This window comes from Macrotis lagotis, chromosome 3, assembly GCF_037893015.1.
Source record: "Macrotis lagotis isolate mMagLag1 chromosome 3, bilby.v1.9.chrom.fasta, whole genome shotgun sequence".
NCBI lineage: Eukaryota > Metazoa > Chordata > Mammalia > Peramelemorphia > Peramelidae > Macrotis > Macrotis lagotis.
Window position 1 is genome coordinate 117,485,612 of NC_133660.1, and position 27,238 is coordinate 117,512,849.

The following is a 27,238-nucleotide window of genomic DNA, read 5'->3' on the forward strand; positions in this document are numbered from 1 at the left end:
TGCACTCAGTGCAGCTTCTAAAGCTGAGAGGCAACAGAGTGTGGATTTGACCTTGCCACTTGTACTAATTTTGGCCTGACAATCAACATAAGAAAACAGTGGTTTTTCATGAGCCAGTGCCATCCCACCTATATGTGAAATCATCAGTTACAGCAAATGGAAAAATCTTGAATTATGTAGAGAAGTTTATTCACCTTGGTGGTAAACTTTTCAGGGATGCACACATAAATGATGAAATTAATGCATGCATTGTCAAACCTAGCTCAGTGTTTAGGAAACTGCAAAGGAAAGTGATGGAGAGAAGTGAAATATTAGGCTTCCTAAAACACTGAAGGTCTATAGAGCAATCGTGCTGACCTTGCAATTGTCTATTTGTGAAACCTGGACAGTCTACCAGTACCATGCCAGGAAAATGAATCACTTCTATTTCAATTATCTTAGGAAGATCCTGAAGATCATTGTTCAAGATAAGGTTCTTTCTTGAACTGAAATGCCAGATTTTCAAATTCTACTGTAGAGAGAGCAGCTTTTATAAACAGGCCATTTTGTTTGAATGTCAATGTATGTTTGCCTACAAGGCTATTTTTCAGGAAACTCACACAAGTCAAATGCTTACATGGCAGTCAGAGGAAGCAATACAAGTACAGTTAAGGTTTCTCTGGAAATGTGGAAGACTCTTATATGGGACCACCCAGCATGGAATACTTGAATCAAAGAAAGTGTTGTGCTCTAGGAGCAAAGCAGAATGGAAGTAGCTCAAAAGAAATGTGAGAAGCACAAATTTAGAGACATCTCTTTGCAAATATTCATATGTACCATTTGTGCCTGACCTGTGTAGAACCTTTTGAGTTTGTATTGGTTAGATTAGCCATAGTTAAACATATTGTACTTTGACCCCAACATCATGATTGATGGTCTTTGAGTAAAAAGGACAACAATAAACCACATAGTGATATAGAAGTAATAAATGCATGTAAATATCTGTATATATGACATGGATGTATACATGCATTTATAAACTCTAAATGTATGCACAAATAATGCGTAACACAGACACATATGTTTATGTGATATGAGTATGGGTTTATACACACATATTTATAAATCAAATTTCATATGATCACTTAGTGATCCATATTCTAGTGATGTACTAATCTGAAATTAATTGGATTTTTGTTCAGCAGGTATACATATATTATTGTGTAGTATGCATCATCCTTTCACTTGATGATGACTGCTAGAGCCTTTTCCTTAAAGTACCAAGGTTCCTTTCCTTCTATATCATGATCGTGCATCAGACTAGAATTTGGTGATGTTGAGACTCATACCAATGAAATGCTTTGAAATCTAGGTGGATGTCTCATGTTAAGGGGTAAATCTTGATAATTCTTTAAAATATAACCCTGTAAAACTAATTTGAAAAGAATGACTAGGGGGTGGCTAGGTGGCACAGTGGATAAAGCACCAGCCCTGGAGTCAGGAGTACCTGGGTTCAAATCCAGTCTCATGCACTTAATAATTGCCTAGTTGTGTGGCCTTGGGCAAGCCACTTAACCCCATTTGCCTTGAAACCCCCCCCAAAAGAAAAGAAAAGAATGACTGAAGTTTTAACTCATTCAATAAACTTTTATTAAGCATGTGTTGCAGTAAATAGGCCATTGATCCTGGAATAAGGAGGATGGGAGTTCAAATCCGGCCTCAGACATTTGACACTAACTAGCTGTGTGATCTTGGACAAATCACTTAAGCCCGATTGCCTCACATCCGGGGCCATTCCCAGTCTTCCGGATTCATATTTCGCAATTGGACTTAGATGATTTTCGAGGAGAAACTGAGGCTGGTTACTTACTCAAATCTAATTCATGCACTTGTCATGGCATCACCTCTCTGAGGTAGTGGTCTTCAAGAACAAAGAACAAATATCTTCATCACTATCATTGAGCATGAACTATGGACCAGACACTATACCAAACTCTGGGGTTGCTTTAAAAAGCTCCTTCTCTGAATGAGATCTCAGTTTCTTGAAAACAACTATGAAAAAAATATTAGCTGTAGTCAGAATCAAATGAGAAATAGTCAGTAGAGGAAAGGCACTACAATTAATGGGGTCAGAAAAGACTTCATGTAGAAAATGAGATTTTAGCTGGGATTCAAGGGGAAGCAGAATTGATAGAAAGCAGTATTCTAGGTGTGAGAGACAAACAGTGAAAAAATGCCTTGAGTTGGCTTGTTCAAGGAGCTGTTTTGTTCAGGGAAAGCAAGGGGGTTAGTATCCCTGGATCAAAGAATATTTGAGTGAGTCAGGTGTAAGAAGATTGAAAAAGTGAGAAGTGCTTTGAAAATTAATAAAACTTGGGACCTAGGTGACACAGTGGCACGAATTTGGAGTCAGGAGGACCTGAGTTCAAATTTGGCCTCCAGCACTTAATAATTGTCTAGTTGTATGACCTTGGGCAAGTCACCTAACCCCTTGCCTTAAGTAAATAAAATTAAAAAAAAAGAAAATTAATAAAACTGAAGACACTACTAATGGACCAGATAAGTAGTTGTAGTAGATTTGAATTGTGATTTGTAGCAGCAATTTTTACTTTCTTTTTAGTGTTCTTTTGACTACTTTAAAATCACTTTGATAACAATATACTTTTAATTAGTATTACAGAGAGACTTGAACATGCTCTGGAAAAGGCTGCTCCTCTACTTCGAGAAATTTTTGTGGATTTTGCTCCTTTTCTTTCTCGTACACTTTTGGGTAGCCATGGACAAGAGTTGCTTATAGAAGGAACAAGTAAGTTGTCTTTTAAAATATCATATTTTCAAAAAAACTATATTAATAAGTATACATGTTAGTCATTTAAGGCATCTTAATTCTTGAGTAAAATAAACCTGATAAAACTGTTGAATCAATTACACAGAAAAATAATTTAATTTCTTTTATGCCCGTCTTATTTGGCATGATTAGAAACCATCTCCACATTTATATCCCAGATGAGAGATATAACTATTCCATTCCTCTAAATCATATCTGTGGGTTTTAATTGATCATAAGCCTGATTATGAACAAATAGTTTGACATAGTTAATTTTAAATGCTAATGTATCACCTTATTGCATTACAAGAAATATGGCATTTAAGTCAAGGGAGATAATTCCTATTGTATCCCTGTGTCTATGGAGTGTCTCATAAGTAAGTACAGAACATCTAAAAGTTGAGACAAGAAAATTAACTTATCTGGAAGTCTTGTTACATAGGAAGTAGTTGGTGGGAACGGGGGATGAGAATGTATACCTTGGAGAAATCAAGCTTAATTTAATTTTTTAATTCATTTGTCTAAGTATAATTAAATTTTTTTTCATGAACATACATTGATATTCTAATCTACCTCCTTTTGTTGGGTGGAAAAACCCTAAAAACCATATCCCCTTTAGCAAATATGCATACTGAAGGAAAAGAATCCATATTGCCCTCATCCAAAAAATGTCTCATTTTGTATTCTAGGCATATTTACTGTCTTAAGGAGATAAGTAGAATCTTCATAATTAATCTTCTAAAATCATGAATATTCATGGTGTTAATCAGAGTTCTTAAATATTTCAGAGTTCAGTTTTTTAGTGTTATTATTTTTTAAATTGTTCTCTTTTTTCACTTACTTTTATAAGCTCATACAGATGTTCCTACATTTCATTATAATTGTTTCTTTCATCTAGTGGAAGAGGAACTAGAATTATTCTGCAGGAGAGAGCAGTACTATTAGATGGACATTACATAGTGGAGATCATTGTGGAAGACATTCTAACATTAACATGGTCCAATAATTAAATAAACTGTCTTAAAAAAATTATGAACGCTCCAGGACTGTGAGCATCCAACCATAGGCTTTCTGTCATCAGTGTCTTAGAATGTAGTTTTACTTTGAGAGGAAAACTGGTCTAGAAAATTTTCTCTCTCATATAAAATATTTTATGAATATTTTTTCCTTACATTAGCAACGACTTAATCATGAAAATTGAAAATGTCAGGAAAATAAAACCACGAGTCCTTTGTTAGCCATAGTTTCCTGTTTACAAATTATGTTCAGAGATAGAACTAATCTGAATATAGGAGAGAGAAATAATCTTTCTTAAAAATGCCTTGAATTGAGGCAGCTAGGTGGTGCAGTGGATAGAGCACCAGCCCTGGTGTCATGAGGGCCTGAGTTCAATTCCAGACTGAGACGCTTAATAATTGCCTAGCTGTGTGACCTTGGGCTACTCACTTAATTCCACTGCCTTAAATAATTTTTTTTAAAAAAAGTCTTGAATCTTACTAAATTGTAGACAACATGCAAAATTATGGCTCAATGGATAGCTCCTCCTGGGACAGACAGACCCTCCTCCTGCCTTTTCTCACCCTCAGAGGAAGATGGGATGGATATGAGGAAAGGTTTCATGTAGGAGACTGTCTTTAGAACAAACCCTCATCAGAAGCTAGGGTTTCTAAGAGATAGAGGAAAGAAGGGGAAAAAACTCTTCTAAGCAGGAGTTGTAGCCTGTAAAAAGGTCAGGAAAGAGGACAGGACCAGTCTTCTGATATTCGTAGTAATCAGGCGTGACCTCAGAGCCCATCCTTCCCAGGAGAGAGAACTATTGTCTGTCATCCAAATAAAACAAGGAACTGGTTTTAAAAGTTCATTATATAGAGATATAAAAAATATAATGTAATCACTTTTCCTATATGATTTATTTACATAGGCTTGTAATATTCTTGGGTTTTCAGAAGGACAAGACCTAATCCAATTTCCCAATGCTGGTATGGAAGAGATATTTTGGGGAATGGTTTTTAGAGCAGTTTAGCTTGTCACTTTTTTGAAGTACAAAGATTATAATAGAAAAGAAATATCAAGATAGGGATCATTGACATTTTTTTGGTAGAGTTTCAGTTGTGGAGATTTTGGCATTTTTGTTGTCCTTTAACATGTCATATACTTATATATTCGAGCATCTGTCTGCAGGTGGAATAGGAAATTTGTGTTTTACATAAATACAGTAGATGACCTGTCACTAATATGACATTACATATATATATTCAAAACCTTTCAGAAAAATGAACAATATTGATTTTTTACTATTGAAAATTAGTACAATATATTAATATATTCAGATATAGGTATTGAGGTGGTGTACTAATACATACAATAACATAACTTCCTTCCATATATTTAATTGAATTGGTGTTGAATGACTTAGTTTCCATATTATCCAGTTTTTAAGAATTTGCTTGTTTTGAGATAAGTAGTTTAGAATTACAAATGATGAGTTTTTAGTGACTGTTTCCCTTAGCTTAAAGAACTTATTTCTTTGATATTGACTCTTGGACTCACTGAAGGATAATATAATACATTGAAACTTAAAACGTTAGTATTAATTGCCAGATTTTTTTTTCCATCCAAGTGTGCACTTTTTATATAATGTTTCTTTCTCTATTAACTTAATAATAAATTTTTGTTGTTATTGTATAATGGTTTTGAAGGACAGTAGGATTTTTAAGGAGTATATGAGGGTTTTTGAAAGGATTCCTTTTAGGTAGAAGAGGCATTTTTTGCCAAAGCATGGAAATGGAATTTGGAGTACTCCAAACAGCAGTTATACCAGTTTGTGTGGACTGAAGTATGATTTAGGAAAAAATTGCACCATGGTCTTGGGAAAAGGAGGTTAAAATGAGGTTGTAAAGAATTTTAAAAGCCAAACAAAGGAGACACTGGGGTTTGTTCAGTGGGGGAGTGACATGCTCAGACTTCTACTTCAGAAAAAGACAAGAATAGGGAAATTCAGAAGAGGAGAGGGTTTGAAAGGAATGATAATGAGTTCTGTACTGACATACTCAATTTATATTTGTATGAAATCCATTTGGAATTGGATATCAGGAATGACTGAAGTTTAGAAGAGAGCCTGGGAATGGATATATAGATATGGGAGGTTGCTAAAAACTCATGAGAACTTTTGTATACCAATCAAATGATAAAGTACAGAGAACAAAGAAAAGAGAGCACAGGAGATAGACATGGGATGTAAACTATGCCCTAGTTTTCTTTGAGAAAATAGCTACTACAAGCAGGAATATCTTCTTGGGATAAAGACCTCTCGTCTCATCTGTAGGCATGAAAACTTTGTGTCCTCTATTTTGTTGAAATCCTATTTATCCCTTTTAAAAATATTAGAATATTATTAGACATTTGAAAAAGGAGCAATAATTTAAGGGACCATATTTTGATTATTATTACCTGACCCTGGTTGGTACTCCAAGAATCTTCATTTCTGCAGTCTGATCTCTGCAATTGCTTCTTGCCTTTTTTTTTCTTTAAGATTTGAGGCAATTACTATTACTTTAATTACTATTAAAGTAATTACTATTACTTTAATCAGGTTATTGAACCCTAAGTAGAAGAGGGCTGTATGATCTTAAGGATTTATATGGAACTCTTTGGGTTAATGTCTGGGGTTCAGTTAGAAATCCATTAAATCTTTGTCATTTTTCTTTCATATCAACTAAAGATTGAGATTCAAATTGAGATGTTATTTGTGCATATTAGGGCCACACTCTAGAGTTGTTAACCCCAAAAAAGATATTGTTATTCAACTCCATGGGGACAACTTGATCTTTAGTTTTAGTTAAGTTAACCTTGATCCTAACTTCCTACCTCAGGACATCTTTGCTTGCCTCTATTTTAATGTGTTCCACAGCTCTAACTGATACCCTTATCTTGTTTCATTTTGTTTGAAAAACAAATCAAAGCAAAAACATATTTTCAGAGTTCTAATAGCACTACTAAATTGTTTATACTTTTACACAGCACTTATTTCTTCACCTCTTTATTAATATTTTGGCTCACTGATGCGGGTATAATGGGTACTGCATGTTCAAATGCAACTTAGTATTAGGGGTGTAATCCTTTGTTGTTGTTCATTTGTTCAGTTATGTCCTACTCTTTATGACCTAGTGGACCATATTGTCCACGAGTTTTTTTGGCAAAGATACTGACGTGGTTTGTCATTTCCTTCCTCAGTGCTTTAAAGGCAGCATTAGGTAACCTCTCCAGGGCTACACAGCTAGTATCAGGGGCCAGATTTGACTCCTGACCCTGTATTCTATCCACTGGGCCAAGGAATTATTTAAAAAGTAGGACAGATTTATGAATTTTTTTTCTTATGAGCCGAATGGGAACCGTGAATGATAGAAGACCTTACCTTTTAATAACATGAATGAAATTTGTTTAGTAGTGTTACAAACAGAATTCTCATACTCATATCAAAACTCCTAGTCTCGTTTGATGATTAATTGAAGTTACCATGGCCTTTCTCTTCCAGCAAGAGCAATGATGATAAGAATAAATTGTTAAGGCAAGTTGATTTTCTTTACTTCTGAACCTTTATATTGTTAGCCCAGGGAGAAGGTTTTCACTCAGTATCTGTACACCAGCTCAGTTAAAATTCAGTGCTGAAATATCTTATAGGCAACATGGGCCACATGCAATTTATTATGGCAGAGTTGATAAACAAATATCTATTAAACTTCTTTGTGCCAGCAATGTTATTTAGTTTCTATTCAGGGCATTAAAGCTGGGCAGGCCTAGCCTGTGATACCTGCCATCTGTGTGTCCCTGAGAAACCCTTTAAACTCTCAGTCTTGAGATTCTTGTACAGAGCAGGTACCAGTCTGCATTAGTTGAAGAAGTTAGCCTATGTAGATGAGATTACGGGTGCAATCCTGATCTTTATGTGCCTTATGGAAGGCAGGAGGGATTTTCATTGTGAATAGAAAAACTTACTGAAGGAACTTACATTTTATTGGAGGGAAGCAACATATACACATGTTTATATTGGTATAAAAATTAAATATAATTTCAGGGCATGCTATCAAGTTGGGCAGATCTGGAGCAACCTTGTTTCCAGAAGTTCTAAAAGGAAGAGATGCATTTAAGATATGGGTGACAGCATGGCAAATTGGCAGAAGTAGAAGATAAGATCCCTTAGATAGAGAACAGCTAATAGTTGAATTAAAAACTAAAACATAATGTGCCAGAATCGCAATAATATATAGAAAACCTGGCTAAGGGGATTAAATTTAGGTTGTCAAATATTTAAAATACCAATTAAGGAGTTTCTGTTTTATTGTAAAAGCAACTGAGAGCCAGTGGAACTTTTCAAACAAAACAAAGCAAAATGAAACAATTATAAGTTTTATTTATTCTTTTCCTTTTTTACAACCATTCTCATTTCCTGTTCCCCTCTCCTCATCTTCATAGAATCGTGTCTTACTCCTTTGTAACAAGTAAGTAGTCAAGAAAAAGAAATAAAAATATCATCCTTGTCTGAAATTGCATATCTCCTTCAGTATAAATATCTAATCCACTAACTCACTGCCAGGAGCTGGAGGACCTTTTCCCCTGTCATTCTTTTGACTTGACTACTTATTGCATTGGTTTGAGTCCCGTATCAGTGTTATTTTCCCTTTACATTATTGTTATTATCCTACAAAGTCTTCTTAAATTTCTGAATTCCTCACGTTCATCAATCATTATAGAAGAACAATGTTGCACTGCTTTCATTTTCCAGTTTGTTCAGTCATTCTCTAATTTTAGCATTATGTTATTTTTCCTACTACAAAAAATTATGTTATAAATATAGGACTGTCCCTCTACCTTTGGCTCTTTGGCATATATCCTTTTAGTAGGAAAACTGTTGAGTGAAAGTGTATGTATAATTGAATAGATTTTCTAGTATGATCCCAAAATGTTTTTTACAAATCAGTTCATATGATCCATCAGTAGTTCATAAATATGCTTTTCTTTCCAGAACCCTTCTAACTTTTATTATATTTCTTTTTTCATCTTTGCTAAACTTTAAAGTTGTTTTAATTTGAATTTTCTTATTAATAATGCATAGGAATTTTCTTTTTTAAATATTTCATTTTTAACTTAAGAACTTAAGTACCCCAAAAGAGTATTTTCGTATTCTTAGCAGAACACAGGATTGCATAAATCTACGAATCTTCATTTCAGACCTTTTGCTTAAAAAAGAATCCCATATAACAAATCACATATATTAATTTGAAAACTCCTGTATGTTTGCTCTTTCTTCTGAACTTTGTTTTCTGTGCATTTGAAAAAATATTTCAATTGCATTCTTTTTTTGGAGCATCACTATTATAAACTACTCTGATTCTCCCCATTTAAAAACTAGTAGAAGAAAAACCTCCTTTAACACATGAACATAGTCATGCAAAATGAATTGACAGTAGTCAAATCAAAAAAATATATGATTGTTTTTATGCCCTGCAGTCTTGCCATCTCTATAAGGTATGTGGCATGACTTTAACACAGCTTCCTCTGGAGATACTGTGTTGACTATAGTTCTTAATTCTTTCAGAGTTCGTAGAAATTATTTGTTTTAATTGCTTTGTTCTGAGTCAGTTCCTAGTAACTGAGATTTTCTAAAATTGTTTCTCTATCATTTCATACATCATAGTAATATTCCATTACATTTGTAAATCACAGTGTTTTCCCAGCCATTCCCCAACTAAAAGGCATCCTTTTCAATGTCCTTTCCCCCTTTCCTTTCAAGATCATCGACATTGCTTTGACTAGTCTTCTCTCTGTTATTATTCTTTTTGCTCCTACCTCTTGCTCTGACATACTTTACCCTGTATATTTACCTATTTAGTTTGATGTATTTATACCCCCAAACTATCTGTGAGTTTGTGTTCCTGTGTTCAACCTTCTTTTGAATAAGAGAGGTACATCTGATGTCTGATTCCTCTCCCGTTCTTCCATGTTCATGTTCCTGTACTTTTCTTGTACACTTTTTTTTTAGGTTTTTGCAAGGCAAATGAGATTAAGTGGCTTGCCTAAGGCCACACAGCTAGGTAATTATTAAGTGTCTGAGACCAGATTTGAACCCAGGTACTCCTGACTCCAGGGCTGGTGCTTTATCCATTACGCCACCTAGCCGCCCCTTTCTTGTACACTTTTTAAAAGCAAATTAGTAAGTTCTATCTCTATCTTCCATATATATATATATATATATATATATATATATATATATATATATATACACACACTCTATTAACATGTACAGTATCTATCTATATATAGGAAGTGTTTAATATGTGCTTATTGATTTGAATTTATTTTTAAAGATCTCTTTATTTCCTTCTGCTTCAAAATCAGAACAGAAAGAATTCATTACCAGGACCTTTGTTTTTTCTATCCCAACTTCATCTGTATCCTTAGAAGAGATTAATATTTTAAAGAAATATTAGTTTTCCCTCCCAAGTTTTTAGAATATTAGCATAGTATCATCATACAGCCTCTTTCTGTTGTACAAATGAATTTACTTTATTTGATTTCTCTAGACTTTGTGTTTTGTTTTTAAAAATTCCTACTGAGCTCTGGTCTTTTCATCAGAAATGATTAAAAGTCCACAGTTTCACTAAATATAGGTTTTTGTTTTTCCTCTATAGAATTATATGCAACATTGCATGGCAAATTATTTCTGGTTGTATACCTGTGTTTTTTTGCTTTTTGTGATATAATGTTCTAGTTCTCCAGGAGAAACTGTTATTAGAAACTGACTGATCCTGTGTCATCCTGACTCTTCTGCTTTAGTACTTGAACTTTCTTCTTTAATGTGGGCTGCATTTTGACTATTTTATTCTTTGGACTTTCCCTTTTGTGATAACTTTCAGGAAGTAATTTATGGCTTCTGTCTTTGGTTCTAATATATGTTGACAATTTTCATTCATGATTCCTTGAAATGTAATGCCCAGATCTTTGGTTTATAGTCTGTGATTATGAAATTTTCTCTGATATATTTTTTAATCAGGTCAGGTTTTTTTAATATCAACTAGTTTATATTTCCTTCTGTTGCTTCAACTTTTTCATTTTGTTATAATATATCTGACTATTTCATAGAGTCTTTGTTTTCCTTTAAGTCTTCTTTCTTTTAGTCACCTCTCCAGCTTTTCTTTTTTTTCCCTGAATTGAGGTTTTATGCCAGGACTGGATTCTATTTTCTGATGTGTTTTTTTTTTTGCAAGACATTGGGGTTAAGTGGCTTGCCCAAGGCCACACAGCTAGGTAATTAATAAGTGTCTGAGGCTGGATTTGAACTCTGGTACTTCTGACTCCAGGGCCGGTGTTCTATCCACTGCGCCACCTACCCGCCCTTTCTAATATGTTTTTAATGTGGACTTATTAGTCCTTTGTTCATTTCATTCTGGGTTCTTATGTTGACTTTCATGTCTTGTGGTGAGATAAACTTGGATCCTTGAGGTTCAGAACTTTGAATATTCTGGGATCTTTCTGGTGTCTCCAGATATTAAGACTATTGTTTTTGAAGTTCCTGATTGTCTGTGCTATCCAACTCTGAGAGTTGCTGCCTTTCCTGCTTTTTGGTGCTTTTATGGTTCCCACTCTGGGTTTAGGATAAGATGATCTTTGACCATCCTTGAGTGCTTTCTCTATGATGGATTGCATGTGACTGCCACACAAAAACTTAAAAGGCTACTCATCTCACTAGTCCTTTTTTTTGGTATGGTGGGATGCTTCTGATTTTTTTATTTGTTTTTTTTAACATGTGCTACCATTGATTTTTCTGGCTATCCTCTTTCTTTTTACAAAACTTTAGTATTCTGACTGAATTTTTGTGCATTTCTGGGGTGAAGAAGTAATTGATTGCAATTTCTCATTGGATATCCAGTTTTCAAAAGGACTTAGAGATGAGAGGGCCAATGATTTAATTTTTCAGTCTTCATTATTTTACGTTTTCCTTTGATGGAACTTCCCCCAGTTTTTACCCACTTATTGTAGATGTTACCCAGAGTTCTGTTTGGGACTTTCTTCTTTCTATGTAGAGCTTCACTTGATCATTAACTCCCATGGATACAATTATCAACTTTATGCAGATGAACCTTAGATCTATTTATTTCTCCTGATCTCAATTCTCACATCTATGTCTATTGAAAGTATCAAACTAGGTGACTCACAAATGTCTTAAAGGCAGTTTGACAGTCCCCAAACTAAACTCATTCTCTTTCACCCAAACCCTTCCCTCTTCAAAATTCCCTTTACTCTTAAAATTGTCCTTTCAATTGTACTTTCTCAAAATCTTTTCCAAATACTGTCTTTTTCCTCTGATACTGCTACCACTTATGCTTGGACTATTGTTGCTTGGGATTTAGTCTTCCTGCTTCCAGTCTCTCTCTCTATTCCACTGCATCCTCCCAGGGAGCACCAAAATTGTTTCCCCAAAGTAAATGTCAATTTGTCCATATCAGCTCCCTAACTTTGTAATTTCCACTGTCTCCTTATTAATGACAAGGCCAAAAAAAATCCTCTTTGGCTTTCATTTTTTTCAATTCAATTTTATTTTATTTTTCAGTTCCAAATTCATTTCTCATCCCAGATGAAATAGCCAGAAATGCAACCCATTAATAAAAATACAGTCTCACAAAATAAATTCCTATATTGATCATCTGGTCCTCCCCTTCAAAATTAAGAAAGAAAAGAAAATATGCTTCAATTTGCCTTTAAATTTTATTAGATCTCTGTGTAGGTTGACAAGATGTTTAGTCATTCGTTTTTTGGAATTGTCTTGGTAATTGTGTTGATTAGAGTTAATTATTAGAGTTACAAAACTGAAGTATTGACAGTATTACTTCTACTGTATAACATGTTTCTCCTGATGCTGTTCACTTTAATATGAATCAATTCATACAACCCTTCCCAAGTTTTTCTGAAACCCATCTCCTTCATGATATTTTAAAGCATGATGATATTTTATCACATTCATATCCTTTAGCTTATTCAGCCTTTCCCCAGTTTTATGGGCATCTCCTCAGTTTCCAGTTCTTTACAACAACAAAAAGAGCAGCTATAAATAATTTTGTACAGATGATTCCTTTCTCTTTCTCTTAATGTAGACTTTATATCAGTTTTCTTGGATATAAGAAAATGACAATTCAGTAGCTTTTTGAGCATAGTTGCAAATTTCATTACAAAATGATTGAACTAGTTTACATCTCTTCCAGCAGTGCATTAGGATATGTCTTCCCATATCCCCTCCAGCCTTTGTCATGCTAATCAATCTGATATTTGGGAACTAGTACCTCAAAATTGTTTTAATTTTTAGTGATTTAGAATATTTTTTATGACTGTTGTTCGCTAAGATTTCTACCTCTGAAAACTTCATGTTTTTTGTCTAGTTAGGGAATTGTCCTTTTTTTCTTGTATTTTTGATACAGTTCCTTCTAGTTGCTTAGAAATTAGACTTTTATCAGAAAAATAAGCTGTCAAGATTTTTTCCCAGGTTCCCAAATGTAGCTGCATTTGTTTTATTTGTTCAAAACCTTTTAAATTGTATATAGTTATGTGTTCCATTTTACCCTTTATAAACCTCTTTATCTCTTGTTTTATCATGAAATCTTCTTCCCCTCTCTGTAGATCAGGGGGTAAAATTTTATCCATGCTATAGTAACTTATGATGTTTTTCTTTTTGTCTAAATCATGTATTTATTTTGAGCTTATCTTGGTATACAGCATATTAAATATTGACCTATGCCTATTCTATCAAATTTCTTTGCAGTTTTTCTTGAATAGTTTTGTTTGTTTTTTAATATCCTTCATCATAACTTTGTCTTTTCTTACGTGTTATTTCACGCCATCTCCTCAATGATATTCAGTGACAATGGCCTTTCTATAACAATAGAAAGGCCAAGCAAAATTCTCCATCTCTGCATTTTGTGTATTTTTACTGGAATTCTCTCCTTCATCTCTATTTCTTGACTTCTCTGATTACCTTTAAGTCCCAACTAAAATCCAACCCTCTCTTGATGCTAGTATGTTCCCTTTGATATTGCCTCCAATTTATCAGGTATATGTCTTGTTGTCTTATAGTTATTTGTATGTGACTTTGGACTTCTCAATATCTGGAACAATCATTTGACTTCCTTTGAATCCCCAGTACATATCACAGATCACATATCACATACTTTTGGACTAGACTTTAGTTTAGAGAAATCTTGAATGAGGAAAACTTCTCCATTTGTACAGGTGAGTGTGTACACTGCAATTTATAGATTTAGAGATTTAGGTAGAGTACAGTGAAGGGTTAGTGACTTCCCTAGAGTCGAATGTACGTCTGAGAAGTTACATTTGAACTTGGGTCTTCTTGAATTTTCTGCTAAGTTTCTATCTCTTATGCTACCAATTCCCTGTTACAAAGATTTTCTCAAATTTGTTTTTTCTTTTATAATTTTAGTTTCATTGATTTTGTTTCCTAATTTTTTCAATTTTATGTCATAGGTACTGTCCATTTTATTTTTTCTATTACACCATGCCTTGTTTAAGAATTCTGCTTCTGGGGTATCTACGTGGTGCAGTGGATAGAGCACTGGCCTTAGAGTAAGGAGGACCTGAATTTAAATCTATCCTCACACACTTATAATTACCTAACTTTGTGGCCTTGGGCAAGCCACTTAACCCCATAGCCTTGCAAAAAAAAAAAAAGAAAAAAGAATCCTGCTTCTACATAGAGACAGTGATAAAAATTATTCACTAAGATTCATTGAATTATTTTATGATATGATCCTTTATATTTAGACTATTACTATATGGAAATATTGTGCTATGTTATATAAGATGAGTCTGAATTAAATTCTGGCATCTTGGTAACACAGTATATAGAGCACTGGCCTTTAAGTCTGGAGGATGGGGGGTTTGAATCTAGCCTCAGACAATTGATATTTATGAACTGTGTGAACTTGGGCAAGTCACTTAACCCTGATTGTTTCCAGAGCTTTATACAGTTGCCTTGATTCCTATCTGGCCACTGGATCCAGATGAATGCAATTCATGTGCTTGTCATGATGTCCCATGATGTCATGTCCTTCTTTGAGAACTAAGGACAAGCATCTGAACCAAATTTACATTGGGTTGCTTTCCTCCTTGGTACTTTCTGTTTTAGGAGTGTGATTGTATAGACTTTTTTTGTTATGAGTGCTATTTTGCCACTTCTGTGGTGTATGAATTGGAAAAGGGAGAGTTTTGAGTCAGAGAGACCAATTTGGAGAGGAATATAGTACTCTACGTAATTGATGTCCAACTCAAATAGAAATGGATGGCATTACATATTGTTTTAGAAAACCACAAATTAAGGGATAGCAAGGTAGCACAATGGATAGAACAACAACCCTGGAGACTGGAGGACCTGAGTTCAAATACAGCCTCAGACACTTAATAATTATTTAGCTGTATGACCTTGGGCAAGTCACTAACACCATTGCCTTGCAAAAACCAAAGTGGGAAAAAAAAGAAAAGTATAAATTTGCATTTTCCTATGTTGGATTATATATATATTTGTTTATCTTGTTAAACTTCCTAATTACATTTTAATCTTGTTGGTCCACTTTGGAAGGCCACCGAATTAATACTTCTAATAGAGGTGATGGATAGTGAAGATCTAATCTTAGTTGTGGTATAAATGAAGAGAAGAAGATATTTGTCAGAAATGGGAGTTGTTAAGGTTAGGAAATAGAAGATTTGACAAGTGATATTTGTGATATTTCACTTGTGAAGTGAAAGCAAGTGATATTTGAAGTATTACTTTGATGTGAATCTGGATTCCTGGAAGTATGATGGTCTTTTTGATAGAAATAAGGAATTATATTATAGGTGATAGGACTCAGGGAGAGGTAGTAATAAACTGTTTTGTGGATGTGCTGGACTTTGTGATCTAATTTTGGAATATCCAGAGGAAATTGTTTCTATAGAAAAATACTGAAAATGATCTTTCTTGCCTTTTAAGATCATTGTAATAGTAGTTTTACTAAGTATTTTAGAAATTACATTTCCAAGAACTAGATAGATCAGTTAACAACTAAATTGATTCCAAGTTAATCTTATATTAAGTTTGTTCTTTGTGGGTTTCCTAATTGCCAAAACACATAGAGTCTTTTCCTTTCTCTTTTTTGTTCTTTGTTTCTGTCATCTTTGTTTTTCTTCTCTATTCTAGTTCTTTCTGCCATCAGAAATATATTTCTTTTTTCTTTCTTTTCCCTTGCTCATGTCTCATCCCCTTCCAAAGGTATCACAACATATTTAACTGAGCTAAACTATTTTATTCCATATTTCACGCATTTTCAAAGTATTCTATCATTCTTTTTTTAAAGAAAATTGTGAAAGTAAGGTCAGATGGTCTCATTAGCATAACAAAATAGCAGATTTATTTTGTAGTCCTAAGGAATAAACAGGAGAGAAAAAGGGAAAGAAAAAAAGTAGATCATTTTTCAGTTGGAGGAGATGAGAGTGAAGACTAAAAGGCAGAGAGTAAGAATTTAAAAAAGGAGAAAGAAAAAAGAATGCTACACATAGGGGAAGATTGTAGAAAGCCACTAAAGCTTCCCATGGGATATCTCAGGTAATACTTATTGGAACCTATGCTTTTGATTGCCATTCTGATGTGGAAAAAAAAGAAATTTTAAAAATTATGAGTATTGCTTTAGGTGTAGTAAATTTTCTCTTTGGGATGATGGACTTTACCACTTGGAAATTGGCTAAACCATTTGCAATGCATTAGTTTAGGGAATTTTTCTTTTTTTCTTTTTATCTTATTACAGACAGTAATCTATGCATAACTCTTCTTTGGATAAAAAAAGACAATATGGTCTTTATATCACATTTATATTTGCAGTGACACAAATATGAGCCAAAATGATCATTAAAATGTATATTAAAATTTATAAGAAATCAAAATTACCTAATGGGTAAACTACTTGCACTTCTGTTAAGGTTTAGTGTGAGGTCATGGGTCAAAGTACTAATAAGAGTGTTTGGGATGTCTACTGCCATGAAACAAAATGGAAACTTGATTGATAGCTAGAGGGTTGAAGGGAAAGAGAGGAGTGGAGAAAGCAAAGGTCATGGAACCATTTCCCTTCCCTGCATGTATAATGAGCAACTCTCTCCAAAACACAAAATGTAGATGATATCAATCAATATAGCATATGCTGGGCACATTTCTATAAGTAATGATGAATTGTGTGTATGAATTTGCATAAGTATTTTGAAAATACTTCTAAAATATAGTGAAAAAGTTGTACAATAAAAATAATATTCTTCTATTCAGGCTTTTGGAAATTCAGTGTTTCTTGCAAAATTGAAAAATATGCTCTTAACTTTTTTTTATCCTTTTTAAAAATAGGTCTGGTTTGCATGAAGTCTAGTAGCTCAGTTGTGGAATTGGTCATGCTTCTCTGTTCTCAGGTGAGTCAAAGTAATTGTAAAATTTTTAGTTTTTAGAAATTTCAAACAAATTTTATTTTACAAATTGTATCCAAAGTGGAAAGAACTACATCCTATGTTATGATTAATTGCTGTTTCTGGATTATCACCTCTTAATAATTTTATTTCTTTTTTGGAACAATTACTTCCAAACTAAGATCCTTAATGGATTATATTGGTTTATATGCTTAGTGATCTGAGTAGGTAAGTGAAAACAGAGCTTTTTGGAGTCCCATTAAAAATGTCTAAGTTGTATGTAACCTTCATCTTGAGGTGACTAAATAATTCTCTGCTGTCATCTTTTATAAGAGGAGATAAAAATCAATACAATATTAAGGTTATAGAAACAGATTTATTTCTACAGCTTGAGAGTGGCATTCTGTCTCCTCTGGGAATAATGGGTTTTCTTCTTTTTTTGCGTGTGTGTGTGTGTAGAGGTTATAAAATGAGTGATAAATACTTTTGAACCCTTGTCATTGCTAATTATTTTTGACATGTACAGTGGATCTAGGGGAATAGCTGAAGAGCATTTATGTACCAAATTCCTAAAAAGAAGTATTACTCAGATGTTTAAAAACTTTATTTTATTCTTTCCATTGCTTTTATCTTCTCTTGTATCTTAAAGATTTATAGTTTATTTACTTTGTCCCACTTATATGTTTATATGAGGGTATATTTATGCACCTAACCATATATGTTAATATAGTAAAAGCATGTTCATTATGAGTCAGCTGTATATGCTTTTGATCTATTTCTTCCATTCTTTTTTGCTAGAGGAGTGTTTTTATTGAACTTTTTCTTTGTAGTTTTTATAAACAATATCTTGCTGGTAGTAAATTCCCCTACTTAAAACTTTAAAATAGCCTTTTTTAATGGGAAGGGTATTGGTCTAGAGGTCAAGGGTTCTGACCCATTTCAAAACCTTTGACCTTCATTTATAGCCCTTATGGTTTACTTGCCTGAAGAATAAGGATAATGCAAAATTAATGTTTCTTTGCATTGATTTATTCATTTTAGTGCGTATATTGCCAAATTTATTTAGACTGTGCTGATGGACATTTCATGAATACAAATGAAAGAATCATAGAAGGTGTGAAAAATCAATACTGTGCAGTGTCAATAAAGTGCAATAAGAACAATTACTTGTAGAGATTACACCTAATGGATTTTACAATGAACTGGTCAACGAATAGTTGTGTTCCTAGTAGGCTTATTATTCTGGCTAGAGTGAGAATCATGTTTGCATAACTTAATCATCTCCTTCAGAAAACACTATGTCTTTGGCAGTTAACAAATTTCAATCTCCTCCACAGTTCTCTGTATTGAAATAATTATTTTTTATTTTTTGGAATAAAATTGCTAATTACCACTTTGAGACCTGTATAAAATTTGAAATTGATATAAACTATTTGTTTTTATTGATATAATTGCAATTTGTTTTGCTTTTTATAGAAAATGAGGAAGATAAATATTTTAATGAGGAAAAATATCTTAGATATGTGTATGTAAATATGTGTGTATGTATATATATATATGCATATATGTATATATGCATAGTCTTTTTAGTTTATCATATATAGTTGAATGTTTGAAGCCCAAAAGATAGGTAGTAATTGACATGCACTAATGCACCTATTTGTCATACATGTCACAGTGCTGTTTAATGCTAATCTAATCAAATGGGATATGATGATCACATAGCCAAGTAAATAACAAAAGACAAGAACCCTCAGGGTTGTAGTTCAAAAAAATTACATTTTTCAGTTGATAAATTTTTAAATATTTTGAGGTTAAAATTCACTACACCAATAATATATGCTTACTATGAAAAATAATGTGAGAAATGAAGGAAAAATTAGCTCCAGATGTTTACAGATTGTCCTGCAGTGATAATTACATTTTTCACTTTGAATTTTCCTAATTCAAAAAGGTCAGTATGGCAATCACAAAAGTGATTTATTTTGTTAAGAAGTGAACTGTCTTTTTATACTTGAAAGCTAAAGAGATATGAAATTCAATTTCAAGACGACATTTTGTAGATATTGGGAGGGGATGGGTTGAGGATGATTGATATATTTTTTTTGGTGCAAGTTACTGGAGTAAGTGAGCTGATAGCTTCTTGCTAAAATTCTAATTAATTTTTTAAGAGGAGATGGAGAGGATTGCATGCCAAAGATCAAAAGATCAGGTCAAAAACTACTTTTTAATCTCATAAATAATCTGAATACTTGTGAATTAACATCTGCAAATGTGATTTTAAACTTTACAAATTACGGATATTTAATTTTGTGAAATTCAAGAACACTGAATATGTCTCCTTTTTTCATTTTCTTGTTATATTTTTTCACTTAGTATTTAACAAATCACCTTTTATAACAGGAGAGTTTAAAACCCAAATTTGAAAAATATGTAGGATATACTGTCATTAGCATCAAAGGGACTAAGAAAATTTTTTACCAGAATTATTTTTTCAAACATTTTTTCATTGCAGAAATGGATAATGATGATTCATTTCGGTCCAGAATTACTACTTTTCTCTGCTTTGATTTTTTAAAGAAGACATTTTATGGAATAAATAATCATTTAAAGATGAGCCTTTCAAAAAAAACTTCCTCTTACCCCCCCCCTGCAATACCCCTCAACCCCCCAAATAGCAGTATTTATCTTTATTGTAAAGGAGCTCTTTTTGCTGTTTGGTTTATCCAGAAATAGTTTATATAAAATAACTCAACAATTGAAACTGTATAGACTTGATTTAAAATTTTTTATTTAAATATCAGGTGACATTTGATATTTGGGAAACTTCTTTTCTGATGTATCAAAATGGAATAAGTTGTCACATGTCCAATTGATTTGCACAAAATAAAACTTAATAGATCTCAAATGTTTACATTTGTGAAAGTGCCACCATTTGTGAAAAACCATCTACATTTAAAGAAATGTTACATTTAAAATTACTTCAGCCTTCTTGTACAAAATGTTTATATCCTGCTTATTTGACATTAATATCATTTTTGAAAGAATTGACGTTACATTCAAGGCCACTTTATAAAAGCGTTGCATTGCTCATCCTAATTCAGTCTGACATACATTCCAATAACACTACCTCCCTTCTCGGGTTTAAAGCCAAATTTATGGCTGTGCATTGTGAAGTGCATCATTTAAAAATGGTTTCAACCCAAAACATCTAATAAATAAATAATGTGTATGGCTACTCAGTAGTAGACTTTCCAGACTAGAAATCATTCCATCGGATACTCAACAGTCCACTATCGGAGAGGGCTGTCAGATAAATCTTATAGTAGCTGCATTCATGTCCTGTAAATCACATGTTATTGTCTGAGCCTTCTGCCAGGTCATCTATTCTTTTCCCATTTATCAGAAATGCATACAGTATATAGAAAAACTAGAACCACTGTATAGTCTGGGGTGTTGTCCTGTCTGAGTGATTAAACCAGTAAAAGTTGTAATAAAGTGCTATTTAATTTTGATATTTTTAAATTGAATATTATCAAAATATATTAGGTTCGCAATTTTGAGATGTGTTTCTTTGTCACAGTGGATTGGAGTCTTATATACTCTCACACATATACTATACATGTCATTCTTATTTTTAGCTTTTTTTTTGATTTTTTAAATATGAAATTTTTAACTAGTTTTAAAACTATACTCCTTTTCAGTGTAGTCCAGTAGCAACAAGTCTTGATTAGTTTGATTTTTTTTCCCACTGAAGTCATATTCTGTTCTTTGTAATTAAATATCTTCTTAGTTTATCCCTTTTCTTATCTTCTCATGCTTCTCCATTTTTCTGTGAGGTGGTGTGATACTATGAAGAAATTGCTCCTTATGAAGTCTTAGGATTTGGGTCCAGGTTCTTTGCTTAGTCGAGTGTCCTTGAATGAGTTCTTGGAGTCACTTCCTCAACCATAAAAGTAGAAGATTCACAAATGATCTCAATGATCCTTTTCATCTCAACATTCATACTCCTCTGATTCTTTCCACTGGTTAATTCTTAATACATAACATTTGGTGATTTTCTTTTGCATTTTTACTTTTTTTTTGATCCTTTGAGTATGAATAGATACCATTAATGCCAGTTTATTTTCCTCAACTACATAATGAAAAGTTCCACCTCCATCAGTGTCATTTTCAGAGATCATAATGCTGCTTGCTCTCTTTAGTTTTTAAGATCCCTTGTTTAATTATTTAAAAAAAAACAACCACCCACCACCTATAAAAAAAACCAACAAATTATCTTTTATGTAACACTTTAAGGATACAAAGTATTCTACCTATATTATCTAATATTGTGCCTTCATGTCACCTATTAAAGGAATGACATTCTTTCATTAGTCTAGTGTATTTAAGGAAGGATAACATTTGTGGCAGTTTAATTTGTGAGATTGTTTTACAGAAGTTCTTTTAGTGTAGCACTTAAAAAAAAGTAGTGATTTTTCCCTTGAAACTATCTTTAATGATAATTGAAAAGATGAGGCTATCTTTCTAGTATAATCTTGCTTGTTAAACTTTTCAGTAAATTTTTGCACAAGTGTTATTATTAATGAGCATGGTCTGTCTATCCTCAAGACTCTTTTTTTTTTTATCAGGCATCCTGAGACCAGAAAATTTGAGAACCTATACATTAGAGAAATTTCAAAAAATGGATTTCTGTTTCTGTATCAACTTAGGAAGAACAGGAAAGATATTGGAACCTGGAAATAAAATTGTTCTATAGTTAATATTTGAAACAATTATTGTAATTCAATTTCTTTGTTAGGCCAGAATTACTATTATTTTTTTCAAAAAGCAGCATTTTACTTAGGTCTCCAAGTAAGTTTTAAGTGACTGCTATTTTTTAGTAGAGTAAACACTGAAACTGAAATGAGGAGAGCACTCATATATGACCTGTCATTCTGACATTTACTAGCTGTGTGACTAAAAATAAGTTTTTTAAATATTTTGCTCCTGTTTCCTTATTTTGAAAGACCCAGAAATTGCATTTGAACTATCTAGATCTGAATTTCCTGAGTGGAGCCAACATGGTGGCAAGAAGTTAGGAAGCTATTAGTACTTTTCCAGAAGCAAATTTAAATGAAGCTTCTAAACAGATTTTAAAGTGACAACCCACAAAAACTGCCCCAAAAAACAGTGAAACAACTTTTCAGCTCAATATATCTTGGAGGAATTTCAGGAAAGTTGTCTCATATGTGTGAAAAGGCAGCCCAGCAGAGGCAGGGGAGCTAGGAAAGGAGCAGCAGGAGGCTCTTAGCCACAGGACACTGAACTAACTGAAGCACCTGGGACCCAGCTCTGTAGCTCAGTGGTACAACAGCCCAGGCCAGCAGTGAGGGTCCCAGTCCCAGTCTGGAAGACAAAGTTGGAGCCCTCACAGGGATCATTGGTAGAGCAGATGAGACTGGAGCACTGAGACATCAGAGCAGAAAACCAGAGACCAGACCCCCAGCCCTCAGCACCAAAAGTCTAGGCCTGTACCCTCAGTGCCTCAGGAGCAGAGCTCAACTTTCAGAATGAGCACAATACAAAAAGAGCACTTATCTTTGAAAGGTATTATGCTAATAGGGAAGATTAAAAATGCTAACTTGAAAAGAGAAAGCAGTGACAAAAACCTACATGAGAAGCCTCAAGGGGATTATGAATTGGTCTCAAATCCAGAAAGTCCTCTTGGAAGAGCTTAAAAAGGGGCGGCTAGGTGGCATAGTGAATAACCCCGTTTGCCTTGCAAAAAAACCCTAAAAATAAAGTCAATCAGAAAAACTTAAAAAGATTTTAAAAACTGAAAAAAGAGGAAGAAGAAATGTTGGGAAAAGAAATGAGAGTCATGCGATAGAATTATGAAAAATTGACTGAAGAAAACATAAAAAGTAAAATTGTCCAAGTGGAAAAATGAAACAACTTCTTTTGAAAGTAAAATTGAACGTTTGAAAAGGAACTAGTTCCAAGGGCTTTTGTGAGGACAAAGCCTAGAAATTTTAAAGTGCTATTTAAATCTGAGATATTAGTATTTGTTACCTACTATATATTTTTAAGCATTTAAGAATCTCCTTTTTCTTAGTCTTCCTCCATTTTCTTCCCACATTTTTTTTGTAATCATGTGCTAGTTACTGTTAAACTTTTTTTACTTTTTCTTTTTTTTTTTAGGTTTTTTTTTTTTTCAAGGCAAATGGGGTTAAGTGGCTTGCCCAAGGCCACACAGCTAGGTGATTATTAAGTGTCTGAGACCGGATTTGAACCCAGGTACTCCTGACTCCAAGGCCGGTGCTTTATCCAGCATGCCACCTAGCCACCCCACTGTTAAACTTAAGTAGAAGGAAATACCTGATTAAATTGGATTTTGAAGGAGGCTAGGTATTTGTTGAGGCAGAAGGCAAGATGGTGTATATTTCAATCTTGATTCTGACTGTGTAAATACACAGTATTAGGAGATTGAGTTTTATGTGTGAACAATAGTAAGTGGGTCCATTGGCTAGGTTTGTAATGTTTGTGAAGGAGAGTAATGTAAACTTAGGAAAGAAGACTAGAACTAGATTAAGGTAGGCATTAATGTGAAACAAGAATTTTTTTTTTTTAAATCTTCGAGGTTTGGGAAGTAACATAGCTACCATTGCTATTCAGAGTAGACTGGTAAATTGAGAGTATGTTACGCTTAGTGATAACCATTGTGCCATTATACTCAATGGCTTATTGAAACCTGAAACTGTGTTTGTGTGTGTGTGTGTGTGTATGTATACATATACATATACATATATATATATATATATATGTATGTATTATGTGTACATATTGTATGTGTCTTAGTAATTGTTCTTTTTGTCACTTTGTAGGAGTTATCAGAGATGTCTGAGCTTCTGTGCTTTTGGTATATTCTAATTCCTTGGTGTATTAGTACTGAACTTCCTTTCCCATTATTTTGCCTCTAACACAAATCTCTATAAACTGGGTATCATTTGAGTTCCTTTTCTGCATTCTCTCTAGTTCCATTTTTACTTACTTAGTGAGCACCCTGAGGGCTATGATGCTGGAAATTCCAGGACTTTGGGGTTCCACTATTCTTGATGGAGAATAGAGATTGTTAAAATTATTTTTGTTAAATGACTGTCCATTTTTTTTTGTTGTTTTAAGTCCTTTTACATTTTTACCCTAGATTGCCCTTGAATTGATTTTGCTTAGTTGGCTATCTTGTCATATTTTGTTTGTACTGGCCTTATTTTCCATTGCTTTTCTCTGCTTAATGTTTTTTCATCTAATATTTTTAAAGACATCTTTATATTCCAACTTGTTGCTTTTGCTACCCATTTTTCATATAAGTCAAATTATTTGTTGTTTGGGCACTTTTTGAGTTCTTTTTGTTTCTTTTCTGTTGTTGTTTATATTGATTTAAGTTGGGGCAGCTAGGTGGCGCAGTGGATAAAGCACCGGCCCTGGAGTCAGGAGTACCTGGGTTCAAATCCGGTCTCAGACACCTAATAATTACCTAGCTGTGTGGCCTTGGGCAAGCCACTTAACCTCACTTGCCTTGCAAAAATCTAAAAAAAAAAAAAGAGGTATATTGATTTTAAGTTCTGGATAAATTTTTACTTTTGTTGATGTCATTTCTCTTTTCCATTTCCCATTTTTTTATTTTTTTAGTCATTTCTTTAAATTTATGAGTTCAGAATAATTTCAACTGTACTATATATATATATATGTCTTATTATTGTCATTCTTGTTTTTTTTTAAATTATCAAGTTAATGATGAGTTTTTCCTCTGGCTGTGCATAGACAGATGAGTTAGGGATCCCTGAAATTTCAAAAAAAAAATTTTTTTATTCTTAAAAATATAATCTATTTTGGGGAGAGTAGCCAAGATGGTGGAGTAAATTCAGGGACTCCTTGAGCTCTCTCCCAAACCATTCCACATACCTTTCTAGGATGGCAGAATCCACAAAAAAGATGGAGTGAAACAATTTTCTAGCCCAACACAACTTGGAAGGGTCTATTACAAAAGGACCTGCAGTGTAGCTTGTGCTACCACAATGGATTGAACAGGTTCCAGTCATTCAGAAAAATACCATAGGGCTCCTAGATCCAGACTTCTTAGCCCATGAATTGAGGACAACTTGGAAGGTCAGCAGGAAAACTGCAGCACCAGAGTGAAAGTGGAGCCTAGGCCTGCTTGGTCTAGGGAATCAGGAACAGGCCTCTAGAGCCTCCAGCAGCTGCTTCCAGAGCTCTCAGCCCATGGACATAAGGGGGTCAGGGAGACTGCGGAGGTCTCTTTGCTATCCCTGAGGCAGGACTCTGTGGCTTTGCCCATACTCAGATCCAGGTCACAGGTTGGTCCCAGTCTCAGGAAAAGAAGCAGAGGTACAATACAGCTTATTGCCTGTGGTGGAGCAGGGACCCTTCTCACAGTTCCAGGGCAGATGGGAGGACTTGTGGTCATTCAGATACCAGAACACAGGCCTGGAGAACAGTCATAGCCTCTCATAAGACCTTGGAAGAATTGACAACTTCCAGGTCGCTGGAGGTTCTCTCTGAGAACAGCTGTAAAAAAACCCCCAAACCTAGGAACAGTGCTTCCTCCACCCTGGAAGCAGAACTCCACCTTAATAAAGAGTTAAGATCAAGTCAAAGGCTGGGAGATGAGCAAAGAATGGAAGAAAAATCCGGCCATTGACAATTACTTTGTTCATATGGAAGATCAAAATACACACTCAGAAGATGATAAGTTAACAAAGTCAAAGCTTCTACATCCAAAGCCAACCAAGAAAAATATGAATTAGTCTTAGGCCATGGAAGAGCTTAAAAAAAGATTTTGAAAATTAAGAAAGGGGGTAGAAGAAAAATTGAGAAGAGAAATGAAAGCAATGCTGAAAATCATGAAAACTGAGTCAGTAGCTTGGTGGAGATACAGAATATTACCAAAGATGATTACATCTTAAAAATAAGTTTGGGCTAAATGGAAAAAAAAAAAGGAATCCAAAAAGGCCAGTGAGGAGAAGAATGCCTTAAAAAGCTGAATTGACCAAATGGAAAAGGAGATAATAAATATCTGAAGAAAATAAAAATATGATATGTTTTATCCTTTATTCTGTTGTTTGGTGGCTACTAGGTTCAGGGCCTACCAGTTCATTTTTTGAAGAAAGTGTTCATGATATGGAATCAGAAGGCCTATGTGTAAAATCTTCAGCTTCTCTAATTTCTTATAGCTGAACTATATTTTTTTATGTATCTCTTACCATCCTTAATCCCTTTCCACTTTTGTTCATGAAGCTACCAAGGGTCAGAGTATATGTTAATTTGTGTTCTTTTTATAATTTCCTCTATTACTTGTTAGTTACTAATGTTGATGCATAAACTGAAATGATTTATACACATTTATATGGATTTAGTTATCAGGAATGCTTTAATATGTGTTAGTTTAAGTAGTATTATAGTGACTACTAATTGAATGAGGCATTAAAATACTTTTCAATTTTGCTTCCAGAAATAAAAAATAAAACTTTAAATTAAGATAGTTAAGCATAAACATTATTACTTTATCATTTAGAACTTATACTTCATACTGATTAATACTACCCAGAAGGATTGGGGGAAATCCAATTCCCAGGAGTATCTCCATTTCATTTGCACTTAGCACTGAAGTTTTCTTTTCAGCCACAAGATTGTGTTCTGAATTGTCAGGGTTCTTTCAGCCTATTTCCTTGGCATGATCAGGAACTGGGTTCACTAAGTTCTGAGTCCCATTTTATACTTAATAATTTATATAGGAAAGATTTGACTGGTCACTGGAACCTTTTATTTTGATTAGTGCACAAGCTGAGATCTAGTTTAGTCTGATTGTATAAATATATTCCCTCAAAAATTCATAATTTATCTGCAGTATTTTTGGGATTCTAATCTCTTTTCTTACTTTTCATGATTCAT

The 27,238-nt window shown here is 33.7% G+C and overlaps 1 protein-coding gene across 4 annotated transcripts in view; it reads left to right on the forward strand.

Moving 5' to 3' along the window:
* LRBA (LPS responsive beige-like anchor protein) overlaps positions 1-27,238 on the forward strand; it is an 832,197-nt gene that overhangs the window by 290,841 nt on the left and 514,118 nt on the right. For all 4 annotated transcript variants that reach the window (XM_074229149.1, XM_074229148.1, XM_074229150.1 and 1 more), the window contains exons 32-33: positions 2,652-2,785; positions 17,232-17,293. In XM_074229149.1, coding sequence (XP_074085250.1) covers positions 2,652-2,785; positions 17,232-17,293 — 196 coding nt within the window. The remainder of the gene's footprint in view (positions 1-2,651; positions 2,786-17,231; positions 17,294-27,238) is intronic.